The following is a 13,787-nucleotide window of genomic DNA, read 5'->3' on the forward strand; positions in this document are numbered from 1 at the left end:
TAATTCTATCGTATTTTCCACGTATTCCGTCCATTCAAACGACCATTTTTCCCAAAAAAATATTTTCAGTTAGTCTCCGTACCAATATGAGTCAAAGCACCGGTTCCTCTAACCTCGGTCGCTACCACGAGAGTCCGCCAACGACGGAGGCTCGCAATGTGTCCGGAAAAAACACATTCGGCGGTTGCTTCAACTCGAACAGCTCCAACATTTGGACGCCGAACCGGAATGTGGATTCTTCGATGGGATTTCAGCGCGTCTCATCGACACCAAAGAATGCTTCGACTCCGTATCGTCAAGGATTTGGAGGACAATTTTCCAAATGGCGGACTTCTACACCGATGACGACTCCGGCACGTCATCCTCAACAGGCCCTGAGACTTATCGATTTGGAGAACAACGCGTCGTCCCCGAACACTTTGAAGTAAGTTTTAAATTTTCCAGCGTCATTTTACTCGAAAAACTGTGTGTTAGTTCTGAAAACACGCTAAAAACGCTCTTCTGGAAAAGTGACATGGAGACTCAATTTTAGAAACTTTCAAAAAATTAACCTATTTTCAGCTCGAGCACCCGCAGCTACAAATGCACACTTCCAATCTGGGCTGGCGACGGCGAGGGAAATGTTTCGGACTCGGTCACTCTTCCGGATGTGCTCGCCAACGACGCTCTCGTGGAGTTTGCCACTGATAAGAATGGATGTCGATTCCTTCAGGAGCATTATCCAACGGAGAGCGACAATGACATCCACCAGAAACTCTTCCGTAAACTGGTGGAGGATCGTGCTATCTTCTTGTCGCTCTGCTGTAACATGTTTGGTAACTTTTTCGTGCAACGTGTCTTGGAGTGCTCGAACACTGAGGAGCAGGAGATTCTTACGGAGCACTTGGCTAGTGATTTGTACAATCTCTGCCTTGACAAGAGTGCGTGCCGAGTCATTCAACTGGCTATCCAGAAGCTTGACGTTCATCTTGCAACTCGTTTGTCCTTGGAGCTCCGTGACACGTACCTCGTCCGTCTCAGCATCGATCAAAACGGAAACCACGTGATTCAGAAAATCGTCAAGACGCTTCCAGTCTCTGCGTGGAGTTTCGTCGTGGAGTTCTTCGCCGACGACGACAATCTCATTCACGTGTGCCAAGACAAATATGGGTGCCGTGTCATTCAATCGACCGTTGAAACTCTGTCTTCTGATACATACGCGGAATGCTACCAACAACGCGTCGTTCTTCTTCGAAGTTTGATGTCAGGAGTCACTCGCAACTGTTCTCAACTGGCTTCCAATGAGTTTGCGAACTACGTTGTTCAACACGTAATCAAATGTGGAGACGCGATGGCTGTCTACAGAGATGTTATCATTGAGCAATGCCTTCTGTATGTTCTATAGTCAAATTTATAAATGTATTTTTCCAATTTTGCAGGCAGAACTTGCTCTCGATGTCTCAGGAGAAGTACGCTAGTCATGTGGTCGAAGTGGCGTTCGGATGTGCTCCATGCCGTCTGGCTGCCGAGATGATGAACGAGATCTTCGAAGGCTACATTCCACATCCAGATACCAATCGCGATGCTCTCGACATTCTGCTCTTCCATCAATATGGAAACTACGTTGTTCAGAAGATGATCCAGATTTGTGTTCTCGGTCAGAATGCTCGAGATCAGAAGCAAGCGGAGATGTACGGCATGTGGCTCGAGAAGATTCGCGAACGAGTCATGCGAAACGCCAATCGCCTCGAAAGATTCTCGTCGGGCAAGAAGATAATCGAAGCGCTCCAATCAATGTCCTTTTACTAGATATAGGCAATTCATTTGCATTATTATCCTAACCCCCACTCACGTGTATTATTATTATTATTATTATTATTATATTGCTAGAAAACATTAGAAAGAGTATTGCAACCTCTTCCATGTTATATGAAGACCCCGGCCCCTTTTTGCACAATAATTGATTTAAATTCTGTGAATAAAGAATTTACAAACTTTCAGATTTAATTGCTTAATTACGGCCGAACCTGAACTCCTTCTAAAGCTTCATCGATCGTCTTGCTCAGTACATGATCCTTGTTGGCATAGACATATCCTATGCTTACTAAAGTGTAGACAGGTTTTGTGTCACACTGCAACTTTTTTCGAACGAGGGCCGAGAAAAAATGCGAAAAATCGGTGTTTGCACACAATACACCGCATTTTACGACATTTTGTACTTGCTTTGTTTTCTTGTGTTTTTCACAGATTTTTCCCGTGTTTTCTTATTAAAACTGATAAATAAATATTTTTGTTAATGCTAAAATAATTTCCAGATGAAAAAATTGTGAATTCAGTCGGCAAGTAGCGGTAAAAGTGGTCAATGTAATATGATGGATTACGGGAATAAAAAACCAAACTTTTTCCCAAACATGATACATATGCTGTTTAGATGCTAAAAGTACCTGATTTTCAAAACGAGACCGCTGAAAAAGTTTTGAGATTTTCAAAATTCAACTTTTTTTGTGAAAAAGTCGAGATTTTGGCACAAAATGTTGAATTATGAAAATCTCAAAACTTTTTCAGCGGTCTCGTTATGAAAATCAGGTACTTTTAGCATCTAAACAGCATATGTATCATGTTTGGGAAAAAGTTTGGGTTTTTTATTCCCGTAATCCATCATATTACATTGACCACTTTTACCGCTACTTGCCGACTGAACTCACAATTTTTTCACTTGGAAATTGTTTTAGCATCTGCAAAAAATATTTATTTATTAGTTTTGATAAGAAAAAACGGAAAAAAATCGGTGAAAACGAAAGAAAACACACAGAAAACAAAGCAAGATAAATGGCCGCTGAAATTTGTCGGGGACTCGGCCATGGCCTAGAAACCACTTTTCCTCGTCCCTCGTGAGGAAAAAGTTGCAGTGTATCAAGTGGACGATATCCAAACACTTCGGTTTCCAGTCTGGAGTTTTTTTTGTTCTCCATGGAGCTTCACGTATCTTTTAAATAGAAAAAAAAACGATTTTCATCGCAAAAATAGTTCCAAATCGAGGTATACCCCTTTAATGAGCACAGTAACCCATTCTCCGTTATTTTGCAATTTTCATTGATTACTTTCGAATTATTTATTAAAAAGTAACTACATTAGTACATACGAAGCGAATCAAACGATTATTATAAATTCATGCAAAGAATCTAAGCCTTGTCGCATTGAGACTTCCAATCGGAGAAGGACTGAAAATGTTAATTTGTTACAATAATCTAACCTATTTTTCCAACTTACGAATTGTTTTGCATAGGCGAAGAATTGTTCCAATGGAATGAATCCATCCTTGTCAGCCAATTTCTTAAGTTTTGGAGTAAGTTCAGCTGGATAGATGACATGATCATCGATTGGGTTAGGATCATGGTTGAGAAGACGGACAGCTGGTTTTGGAAGACGTTTAAATTCAACTACGAATCCAGCGGAGGTGGTCAGTTCATCCTTCACGTATCCCATCAATTTCATGACGGAAAGAGTGATTTCGGTGTGCTGGAATTTGAAATTTGTATAATTTTTTCACAGGAAATAGAGGTTTCACATTAATATTGACAGGTTGTAAATAACTTACAGAAGCGTATCCAATAACTTGTGGTCCCTTTCCAGCGTTAGCATCAGCAACCTTATCAATCAAATTCTGAAGCCAATATCCAGCCATCAAGTTTCCGCATGGTCCGTACTCTGCACAAGCGTTCTGATGAACTTCAGCAAATTCCAGAATCTTAGCCTTCAGCTTCTCGAAAGTGTATCCTTTCAACTTTGGAGCCTTAATCCATGATGGATATTCAGCCTTGTAGAGATCAATTTCAATGAGATTATCGGCCAAATCAGCAGCTTTTCCCAGATTCTCCATGTTCCATTTGGTGTTGTCAGAGAAGTATTTGAGCTCAGCTGCGTTGCTTGTCTTGAGCTTCTTGAGGAATGGAAGGGAATCCTTGTCGATTGGGCCCCAGACTGTAAAATCAGGATTTATATGTTCACATTATACAAGTACAACCGTACCCTTATCATTTCCTTTGCATTCCTTAACAGCGTACATTCTAAGAAGTGGATCATCAATGGCATATGGGACTGGAGACCAATGATCGTACCATTTCTTATCCCAATCCCCCCATTGTTCTGGATCGTGGAGAGCAGCAGTGACAGTCTAAAAATTTACTGTTTCAATGTGGCAACTTATAGTTAGATAAATTTTGATTATTTTACTTTGAATTCGGAATTCGCCACATACCTGAAGAGTCATTTGGCATCTGTTGGCAGAACTGGAGTAATATTTAACTTGAGATGAGTTGTAGTTACGAGAGATCAAATTTCCAATAAAGCTTCTCAATTCCTTTCCCAATCCAAGTCCTTGACGCTTTCCGAACTGAAATATTACTAGATTTCATTTAGAAACTCCAATAATTAATACTTACTGAAGTCAATTCAGTATTTCCCTCATGTCCCCAGCTTCTTGGATTCTCTTGGAGAAAAACTTCTGGATGACGGTTTCCGTGACGAGTTCCGAACAGCACAAGAACCGAGTTCTTATCAATTGCAACAGACTTCTTTGGGAGAAGATGGGCGGCTGAAGTAGCCAAGATCAAGGCAGAAAATAGTAGAAGGTTCATACCTGAAAATATAATTTCTTTGTCTGAGGTGGCGTAAAATACAACGGTAAAGTTGAAGAAACATATCACTTTTTAATGAGAGCAAACCAAGAAGTATGAAAACTGATAAAGCTTCTCATGACTAGACTACCTACATGCCTATTCCACAAACGTTGCAGGTCCGCAAGAAGGCATTTACTGTTTAGACTAAAAGGTAGGAGATTGTAGAATGATAGATTCAGGTTGAAAAATACATATTCTGAGAGCTTTTCTAGACAAATTTAAAATTCTGGTAATCAGTTAATTACACAAGAACACTGAATTGCCAGTGAACTTCCATCTTACCCGGCGTTTATATACTGTTTTTGTTTTGTTTGAAACGATAACAAACTGATAAGATAACACGACAGAACACAATTCAATAAAATTGAATTAAAAGAAGATATGACCCGATTTGAAATAAAAAGTATCTTCAGGTGTTTTGTTACCGTTTCATTGAAACAGAATGAACAAAAAACCGTTAGTTGTTGGTCTAATAGAGAAACCATTAAACACGGAACTAATAATTTTATTAAAAAAATCTCAAATGAAATATCACGTTAGTTCAGAAGCCTGCGCCGGCCTCGTACCTTCCCGCGTGCTCAATGATCTGCGAACCCTTGCCGTACAACTTTGGTATTCGTCAGGTTCAACTGAAAGGCACAAGGCAGGCGCGATAGAAGTGGGCCTACAAATCAGTCACTATTTTTAAATTCAAGCTGTAAAATAATTACTTTAACATGCATCCATGGCACATTTTGGAAACTGTTACTAACAGAAAATTTCAAAATTTTACTTCTATCCTGAAACCGATCGAGCACTAGATGCTAACTTTATCTTAAAATTACCTTTTTTCAAGTTACAAAAAATAATTCTTTTAACTTTTCTATCTATGTACCTAGGATAGCAATACTTGAGTACTGTAAATCTAAATCACATGCTACCTAGTACGATCTTGTCATTAAAGGATTTCTCAAGGCCGTGACAAGAGACCAGACGTGACAATACCAAAATATCATGATAAAAATATAGATCACAAACAGAAAGGATGTTTGGATGTACGTTCTCAACATTTTGTGCCATTCTTTTATACTCTGTTAGGTACGACCAAACTTCAATTCAATTTGGCCTCGAAATTGTCATGGAAGGGAGAAATGAATTGAAAATGAGACAATTTTAAATGAATGAAAGAAAAAGATGAAATACACAAAACACATAGAAAACAGACAAACATGAAGAAGATCAATTGTTTATTTGAACTCAAAAACTCCATGTTTCACCATCTCATCTTCAATTCAATTTCTTCCAATTGAATACACCAATTACTCTTTTTTTCTCTGTTTCACAAAACCACAAAGATCGCGAGAAAACTTTAGTTCCGGTTTTTCTCCGAGAATCTGCGAGAGTTCAAGGTGAGTTCAAATGACCGTGAATTGCGCCGTGGCAATTTGAATTTCAATTAGACAGAATTTTTGAGACTTCATGAGCAGAAGGCTGAAGTAAAGTTTGCAGAGAATACGGTAGGATTTGTCTAGTATATATGCCTCCCGGGTTCCTATCGCGATGGCTCCATTGTGCTAATTGAGGCATTCGCGAGTTCGTAGGGCTCTAACATAATTTTCGGATCTTTGGTGCCTTCTGGAAGGGCTACACCAAAAGCTAATTGGAAGAATTACTACTGTAGAAAACTGTAGAAAATTTGGTTAAAATTACAAAGGGGCTAATGAAAAACACTTATTATTGGATAATTGTATTAAAATTGGGAAGGGCTGTTGTTTAGAAACGACTGACAAATATTGAAAATCAAGTAAACAAATTATTTCTTCTAGGCAGCCTACATCTGCCTCATGCCTATACACAAGAACATGTAAACCATTAGTTTCATCTCACAGTTTAATCTCTAACGAAATAATTTTAAAGATTTAATTTTAAAAATAAGAATAGTACTTCAAATCTGAATAAATCTACCTTGTCCAAACAGAAATGTTCACTCTAAACGGGATGAAGATTGTAGTAGGCACATATGTATGTAGGCAGGAAAACGTGCCTGTGTTCCATGAAAACATTAAAAGGAATCTGTTCTTTTAATCATGTCTTCTTTTAGTTGATTAAAAACTATATACATATATTTCATTAACGAAATCCGATTAAATTTAAAAATCTTTATCTACAAAAATAGATCAAGCTAGCGGAATTAATATGCGAGTGACCAAATGAGATTATTGTAAAAACCAGCAATCTTGGAGAAATGCAGCAGACTTCTCGTTGGATGAGCTTATTGGTTCAGCAGAGCAGCCAAAACGGTAGAAATAAGAACTGATACAAAAGTCAGGGTGGACGATGAAGACGAGAAGTTTCCATTTGGATTGTCGATAGCACATGATGGAGCATCACATTGTTTTGGCCAATCCGAATAGCTCTGAAAAATTGAAACTATTGAACTTATGCTTTTTAAATTATTACCAGTCTTGTCTTAGTTCAAATTTAAACCGTTGATCTATTTTGCTCACTATTCATACTCCTCAAACCAATATTTTTCACTGTTTTAGTGTCATTATAAGAAAACCACGAATGTAGTGGTCCTCATTTTCTTCCACATTCCACACTCCACATTCTCATTTTTCATACCTCTGGTCTAACAATACGAATGAAGTCAGATAATCTAATAAATCCATCTGATTCCTGAACATCTGAGAGCTCTTTCGTCAAATTTGCTGGATAAATGACATGAGCATCAATTGGATTTGGATCATGATTAAGGATTCTAACAGCTACATTCGGTTGTCTTCGGAATTCAATTACAAATCCTGCCGAGGTGGTTACTTCTTCTTTTTCAATTCCCATTAGGTTCATCACTGAAAGCGTGACTTCGGTGTGCTGAAAATTGCATTATTCAGATTTTGCTGAAAATTTCTAAAGTTAAAAAAAAAAACGAACCGATGCGTATCCAACAACCTTAAGAGCATTCTTTGTAGAGTTAGCGTCACTGAGCTTGCTGAGAATATCATCCAACCAGTAACCACCCATAAGATAACGACATGGATAGTAGTAGGCACAGGAGCGGGGATGGATTTCAGCTGAATTTACAGTAATAACCTTTGATGGTTTGTAGAGGCGCAAGACTACGTTTCAAACGTTCCATAACTTTGGTAAAGTATTTGTATTTAAGAAAATTATAAAATGCCGAAAATCCTAAATTTTATAGTAAAGTTTTTTAACATTAAAAATTTATACTTACAGTCAAAACTCAGTTTTCACCTATCACTAGTTGTTTTTAAATTACGTTTTAATTAATTGTATCTGTACATTCTAGGAGTTCAAACTTGCATCAATCTTCAAAATAACTTAAAAAGTAAAAATCTGTAGAAAGGTTGGCAATTTACCAAAACCTTGACTGAAAGTTTAAAAAATTTAAAATATTGTAGAAAAATTTATAGAAAAGATATTTGGCTAGATTTCACTATAATAAATGAATTTATACCAGGGGTGGGCGACAATTGCCGAGAATTTTTGATTGGTACTCCCCCATATACTTAGTCCCACTAATGGTAACTACACCTATATGTATATATTACTCCAAACTGCAGGTTTACAAAATTTTCTGATTGATCACAATGTAGATTAGCTAAATACAGTTACACTATCCTTTTAAAAGAATAGTTAAACTGGTTTTATCCAATATAATCATTTTTTCAAACTTATTGAAATTTTTTTAATTTTTCATAGTTCTATGTTTTTTCCATAAAAACTCACCAAATTTCATTATTGTTTTCTTTAACTCGTTGCCATTGTATTCATTAATTTTTGGATTAGTCAGCCATGATGGATAAGTCGTGTTGTAAAAATCCATTTGAATCAAATTATCTGCCAAATCCGCGGCTTTTCCCAAATTTTCAGTCATATTCCATCCGGTCTCTGCACTCAAATAGGTCAAAACTTGAGCATTGTCATTCTTTAAATTCTCGAGTTCCGGCAGATCATCATTATCAACTGGCTTCCAAACTTCATCAGATTTCTTACAGGACTTGACGGAATACATTCGAAGAATCGGATCTGAGATGGTGTACGGAATAGGTGACCAGTCATCAAATCGTTGAGTATTCCAGTCATTGTAGGTTTGTGGGGGATGCAAACCAGCAATGGCAACCTGAATAAAAATAGTTAATTTTTTAAAAATCTGATATAGTCTAGAGTCTTAGAACAGTCTAAAATATGTCTAATATAAATTGATGAAATTAAAATTTACAATCAACTGTTTCACCTTTTTTATAAAAATAATAATTTTATATAAAAACGATTTACAAATAAAATGTAGGTTTAAAAAATTTACCCCCCGAAACAATTTGGTGTTTTTTAAGAATTCAAGTAAATTAAATAACTTCACAATTAATTTTTTTCGTTAATTTTTTTTGCTGAGAGAAAGCCAAAATTGCCGAACACGACAAAATTAACATTTTTTACAAACTCCTAAATTTGGGTTTTTCTTTAACACAACATCGTTACTGTCTACCATTCTGCCTGTCTGTTATTGTGTAAATGTAGAAACGGCGTGCATTTTTGATCATTTACAAAAAAATTTGACAAAGCTCTTGTATGAAATCTAGCAGCGAACTCTGTAAACATACCTGTAATGTCATTTGACACCTATTTGCAGAACTTGAGTAATATTTCACTTCTGAAGCATTGAAGTTTGTTGTTGTCAGATTCCCTATAAATTTCCGTAGTTCGACGCCCAATCCGTACCCTTGTCGCTTTCCGATCTTCAAAAACGAAATTTAAAAAAATTTTATTATGTTAAATATTGATTATGTCGCCTATAAAAATGAATAGAAAAGATTAATTTCAGGTTCTTGAAAATTAAAAAAAACACCGTTTCAGCAGTAGTATTTCCACCAGAAGTATAATATTTATAGTGGTGAACAAGAAAAATATGGGTTTAAACAACTATTGATTTTAATCGAATAATCCAATTTATCAGTTAATATTAATATTAATTTAATTAAATTCAATATTAAGAATTACTAAGTTTTCGAAGTGTTGGAAAATACGCAACCAAACTTTTTTCTCTACTGTTCAAACATGTTCCAAAAATGTTTTTAAAAAATTACAAAAAAATTGGTAGCAGTTTCCCTACTTTTTTGAAATATTTCACATATAACTATTCTGATTTTTCGATGTTATTTGTGAAAATATTTTACTGTTTCAGCAACTTTGGTTAACATACCGAAGTCAACTCTAAAGATCCTTCCTGTCCCCATGATCGATCAATTCCGTTCAAATACTCGTCTGGGTTACGGTTTCCATGTCTAAATATTACTGTTTTACTAGAAATACAATTAATAAATACCGTGTCCCAAAGATCACAAATTCTGTATTCGGGCTGATTTGGGTTGAAGTCAGTGGCAATTGATGTTCATCAGCGCTAGCAATATTCCAGAATATCAAGGATACAAATATTTCCAGACGTCGCATTCTATAAAACTTAACTCCAAAATAGCAAAGTTCAAACCGTTTCGCCTCGTTCGCAAAGAGTGAAATGAACTTGATTGTTTGGGTAAATTTGTTGGCATAAGTGAGAAAGTGTAAAAGAATTAGAGTCGCAGAGAAAAACACGGAGAAACGAAACAAAAAACGAGTAACTGTGTGTGTGTGTGTGAGTATTATGTTCAAATATTGAACCTTTTTTTGTAAGTTTTGAATCGGAAAGTCAAAGGAAAAGGGACAAATAGACTATGGGAATTTGTTTATTTGGTCCAATTCGTTAGGAAACTTTGATGATGTAGTTTGGACAAGAGTACTGTACTCCCTTCTCTCGTTTGGTAGGGAATTTCTGGAAAAAATCTGTTCTTTTCTACTCCAACTTTAATTTTCGTTATAACGATTAGACGAACATTATTATTTTTAACTCACTGTTAAGAAGAATATTTGAAAAATGTGCCAAGAAATGATTTTAATGAATACCTATTTTTTAATGTGATGCTTGTTCTGATTTTTCCTGCAAAAAAACTATCACTGCGCCTAACAAGATATAATTGCAAACACAAAAGTTAAAAATTACAAAAATTTGGGCGATTTAAAAAAATAAAACATTTCTAAAAAGTTTCAATTTAATAATTACCATGCACCAAAAATAATTATAGGAACCCAAGTACAAAATGCTCCACTTAGTAAGTTTAATTATATGGCATAATTGAAAATGTATGCATTAATTTCTACAAATTCCAGTGCAAAATCACCGAAATACAAAACCTTTTTCTCGTGATCATGCAGAATTTTGAATTTACATTCGAATCGCCAATAAACATCAGATTACTTTGGTATTAATATATTTTTATTCAGAGTTCAAACGAACACGGAACAAGAATTTTGGTGTCAATTCTGAAAATGTAGACAGTTTAATGTCTGTCGCTCAAAAGAGAGAATGATAAGAGGATGATAAAATGGAAATCAAAATCATTTTATTTTATTGTTGTTTTATGATTTCCAATTAAATTCTACAGTTTCAGATTTTTTATTTTAGTGTTTCGAAATTAAATGAAAAAGTGTTAAGATTTTAGTTCCCTGGCATGAATCATGACCGTGCACGGTTAATGTATTGCACCTCTAGACGTACAAAAGATGAATTATTGTAACCGATATTTTTTTGGTTTTGCAATACGCAAATTGTACTTGATTTTTAGTCGCGGTTTGTGAATTAAAAAAAAGTCAATTTTACAAATTTCCGCTCGCTTTTCATGTATAATAAAAAATATTTGAAATTACGAGGAAAGGAAAAACGTAGCATGCCCTTAAAATGAAATGCTCTACTAATTTAACGAATTCTATTATTTGAAGTTTGACGAAAAAAATTGACAAATTATTTGACAAATTATAAAGTTGAAACCTATAAATTTGTTCATTTATCATTTTTATATAATAACACAAATTTCAAGAACGATATAATTAATATGAAGCCTCTGATTAAAAATATTTTTTTACTGTTTCAAGTTTTTCATAAAGAATTTCAAAATTTAACAAAAATGGTTTTCATACTGTTTAAACATGTAAACATTAAATAAACATTAAACCTTTTAGGATCTATTCAAAAATAAACAAAACTGAACATTTGGAACAGCCGTTTGCCAGTTTTTTTTTTTGCCAGTACATGCATTTTTGAGTTCATCGGAAATAATCGTAACCTGTTTGAAACATCCATTTTGGGCATTTTTCATGGGTTCCGTTTCCAAAGCGTTCGTTCTAAACGTTCAATGAATCAGTAATGAAAACACACGCAACACAGTCGTTAAGTTAATTGGAAAATTTTATTTCAACGAATTGACAATGAAGTTGAAATTTTAAACTGCCACTATTAACAAATGATAACGGGAACTGTGAAGTAACTACAATGGAACACTTTGAGCGGGAAATTCAAATAAAAAAGTACAAAAAAGTTCAATGAAAACTCATTTGTCAGGTGATTCATTTTCACCATCTTTTGTCAGTATTTTCTTATCAAAAGCAGGTTGAAGTTGGCACACTGAAAATTGATAACACTGGACTTGTGAAACATTGTCTGAAAATTTTAAAAATAGGTTTTTAGTTGTGAATCCTAAAAAGAGAAACTCGTTCTGTATTTTTGAAACTCTTCCAAGTGTTTTAAGCATTTATGGAAGAAAATGATAATTTTTGGAAAAAGATAATGTAATTTTAAAATTTCGCTTCAATAACAATAATTCCACTGTTTCAAAATGTTATTATGAACCCGACTGGTTTATAAAAATCAATGCTCGTCTAATTTGGTAAGATCATTTTTCTAATTTTTTTGAAATTTTCAAAGGTGGCTAATTTATCATTAGAGTCCGGTTTTTTTGTTGGTATTTTAACAAAAAATAGATTTTTTGGTTTTTTTTGGACAAAAAACTAGTTTTCTTAAAAACTTTCATATTTTTCAAATATTCATTAGCAAAAAAAAAAAGTTTTAAAAGTTTTAAATAATTTTTAATAGTCTCCAATGATTTTGTTTCTGAAAATTAAAAAAAAACAAAATTTGACTTTTTTGGTTTTTTCACGAATTTCAATTTTTTGTTTTTTTTTTGTTCGAAATTGTTTGGTCCCAGCTCTGATCCCAGCGTCAGCACCGGCGGAGAGGCGTCTTGGAGTGTGTCGGCAAATCTTGGTATTTTTTTCGACGATTATTTGGGTGTGTTGTGCTATGGTAATGTGAGAAAATGGTTTTTAAACAAAAAAAAAACAAAAAATAGTATTTTCTGATGTTTCCCAAAAAAATAATTTTTACTGTTTCACTTTAGCGACAATTAAATTAAATTAAACTTAAAATTTGATTTTGTGATTATTTGAATCCGCCAGCGTCGAAAACTTCCGAGCTTTTCACTTTTCCTGTACTTCGTTTGAACCACTTTCCAGAGTTAGTCATGGTTGTGCAATTTTTTCTTTCCTTTTCAACAACATCTGAAAATTATTGAATTTTTCAAAATAGTCTGACTTTTTATCAACAATTGTAAATGGTTTTTATTCAGAAAAGACAAAGGTCCTTCCTTTATGAACAACTACCAACTCACGGTTCAATAAAAGTAAATATTAAATGTATCAATAGATCAGAAAATCAATGAGCAAAACGAAAACGAAAAAACCACACCCTTCTCACATTTTTCTATCTCTTCGAGACTGTTGTCAAAGAGATTGTTGTCAAAACGATACAGTAACCCACTATTGTAATCTAGTTTAAAAATCAAACATTTACATGATATCTGAAAATAAAGTGATGGAAATTTTGAATTTTTGACTCACAAAAATCAGGTTACTTTAAATAGGACAAAAACTGAGAGGTTTTTAATAATAAAGTGACAGGATTAAAAAAACTTACAGTAACAAAATTCATGCATGTCAAAGTTTATTGTTTCTTTTTTTAATGCAATTATCATTTAAAAATAATTTCCCAATGACTAAATCGCCCAGATGGAATGGTAAAATTAATATGAATGCAAACAAAGATAATATTATCAGATCGTTTTTTTTCGATTTAAATCGTCATAGTAAAACAGTGAAACCATATAATATCTCCATACATCACTTCCTCATAAATAGCAAACACCACAGTCACCACACACAATGCTCACAATCAGATAACATCAATGTTAAAAGAAACAAGTGGAT

The 13,787-nt window shown here is 34.5% G+C and overlaps 3 protein-coding genes and 24 non-coding genes across 27 annotated transcripts; 17 read left to right on the forward strand and 10 right to left on the reverse strand.

Annotated features, from left to right (window-relative positions):
* Positions 1 to 63: 63 nt before the first annotated feature.
* On the forward strand, positions 64 to 1,976 carry puf-11 (PUM-HD domain-containing protein). The gene is made up of 3 exons (NM_171363.7): positions 64 to 424; positions 562 to 1,371; positions 1,419 to 1,976. The coding sequence occupies exons 1-3, from the start codon at positions 87 to 89 to the stop codon at positions 1,786 to 1,788; spliced, it is 1,518 nt and encodes a 505-aa protein (NP_741425.1). The 5' UTR covers positions 64 to 86; the 3' UTR covers positions 1,789 to 1,976.
* Positions 1,977 to 3,078: 1,102 nt separating this feature from the next.
* On the reverse strand, positions 3,079 to 4,618 carry acp-6 (Histidine phosphatase family protein). The gene is made up of 6 exons (NM_068581.7): positions 4,422 to 4,618; positions 4,238 to 4,372; positions 4,009 to 4,153; positions 3,578 to 3,960; positions 3,250 to 3,498; positions 3,079 to 3,200 (listed from the first exon to the last, which is right to left on the reverse strand). The coding sequence occupies exons 1-6, from the start codon at positions 4,614 to 4,616 to the stop codon at positions 3,162 to 3,164; spliced, it is 1,146 nt and encodes a 381-aa protein (NP_500982.2). The 5' UTR covers positions 4,617 to 4,618; the 3' UTR covers positions 3,079 to 3,161.
* On the forward strand, positions 4,168 to 4,284 carry Y73B6BL.275. The gene has a single exon (NR_055666.1). It is a non-coding gene; the product is annotated as an Unclassified non-coding RNA Y73B6BL.275 (non-coding RNA).
* 21ur-7679 lies at positions 4,213 to 4,233 on the forward strand. The gene has a single exon (NR_055667.1).
* Positions 4,619 to 5,033: 415 nt separating the features above from the next.
* 21ur-11466 lies at positions 5,034 to 5,054 on the reverse strand. Its single transcript, NR_055668.1, has one exon.
* A 324-nt stretch (positions 5,055 to 5,378) lies between these two features.
* 21ur-5970 lies at positions 5,379 to 5,399 on the reverse strand. The gene has a single exon (NR_055669.1).
* A 617-nt stretch (positions 5,400 to 6,016) lies between these two features.
* Positions 6,017 to 6,037, forward strand: 21ur-7985. Its single transcript, NR_055670.1, has one exon.
* Positions 6,018 to 6,038, forward strand: 21ur-9986. The gene has a single exon (NR_055671.1).
* A 745-nt stretch (positions 6,039 to 6,783) lies between these two features.
* acp-7 (ACid Phosphatase family) lies at positions 6,784 to 10,161 on the reverse strand. Its single transcript, NM_068582.5, has 7 exons — positions 9,982 to 10,161; positions 9,859 to 9,940; positions 9,260 to 9,394; positions 8,388 to 8,781; positions 7,572 to 7,711; positions 7,263 to 7,511; positions 6,784 to 7,053 (listed from the first exon to the last, which is right to left on the reverse strand). Exons 1-7 carry the CDS (start codon positions 10,104 to 10,106, stop codon positions 6,910 to 6,912), a joined length of 1,269 nt encoding a protein of 422 aa, NP_500983.1. The 5' UTR covers positions 10,107 to 10,161; the 3' UTR covers positions 6,784 to 6,909.
* Positions 7,221 to 7,241, forward strand: 21ur-13852. The gene has a single exon (NR_055672.1).
* 21ur-9760 lies at positions 7,222 to 7,242 on the forward strand. The gene has a single exon (NR_055673.1).
* Positions 8,235 to 8,255, reverse strand: 21ur-13333. Its single transcript, NR_055674.1, has one exon.
* On the forward strand, positions 8,314 to 8,334 carry 21ur-12436. Its single transcript, NR_055675.1, has one exon.
* On the forward strand, positions 8,932 to 8,952 carry 21ur-10554. The gene has a single exon (NR_055676.1).
* 21ur-6248 lies at positions 9,116 to 9,136 on the reverse strand. The gene has a single exon (NR_055677.1).
* On the forward strand, positions 9,548 to 9,568 carry 21ur-13172. The gene has a single exon (NR_055678.1).
* 21ur-7262 lies at positions 9,551 to 9,571 on the forward strand. The gene has a single exon (NR_055679.1).
* Positions 9,802 to 9,822, forward strand: 21ur-13787. Its single transcript, NR_055680.1, has one exon.
* A 607-nt stretch (positions 10,162 to 10,768) lies between the features above and the next one.
* 21ur-12695 lies at positions 10,769 to 10,789 on the reverse strand. The gene has a single exon (NR_055681.1).
* A 388-nt stretch (positions 10,790 to 11,177) lies between these two features.
* On the forward strand, positions 11,178 to 11,198 carry 21ur-13140. Its single transcript, NR_055682.1, has one exon.
* 21ur-7980 lies at positions 11,181 to 11,201 on the forward strand. Its single transcript, NR_055683.1, has one exon.
* A 456-nt stretch (positions 11,202 to 11,657) lies between these two features.
* On the forward strand, positions 11,658 to 11,678 carry 21ur-11313. The gene has a single exon (NR_055684.1).
* Positions 11,679 to 12,397: 719 nt separating this feature from the next.
* On the forward strand, positions 12,398 to 12,418 carry 21ur-5541. Its single transcript, NR_055685.1, has one exon.
* Positions 12,419 to 12,955: 537 nt separating this feature from the next.
* Positions 12,956 to 12,976, forward strand: 21ur-13816. The gene has a single exon (NR_055686.1).
* Positions 12,977 to 13,071: 95 nt separating this feature from the next.
* On the reverse strand, positions 13,072 to 13,092 carry 21ur-15410. Its single transcript, NR_055687.1, has one exon.
* Positions 13,093 to 13,530: 438 nt separating this feature from the next.
* On the reverse strand, positions 13,531 to 13,551 carry 21ur-10177. The gene has a single exon (NR_055688.1).
* A 58-nt stretch (positions 13,552 to 13,609) lies between these two features.
* Positions 13,610 to 13,630, reverse strand: 21ur-8906. The gene has a single exon (NR_055689.1).
* Positions 13,631 to 13,787: the final 157 nt, after the last annotated feature.

This window comes from Caenorhabditis elegans, chromosome IV (genome assembly GCF_000002985.6).
Source record: "Caenorhabditis elegans chromosome IV".
Classification (NCBI taxonomy): Eukaryota; Metazoa; Nematoda; class Chromadorea; order Rhabditida; family Rhabditidae; genus Caenorhabditis; species Caenorhabditis elegans.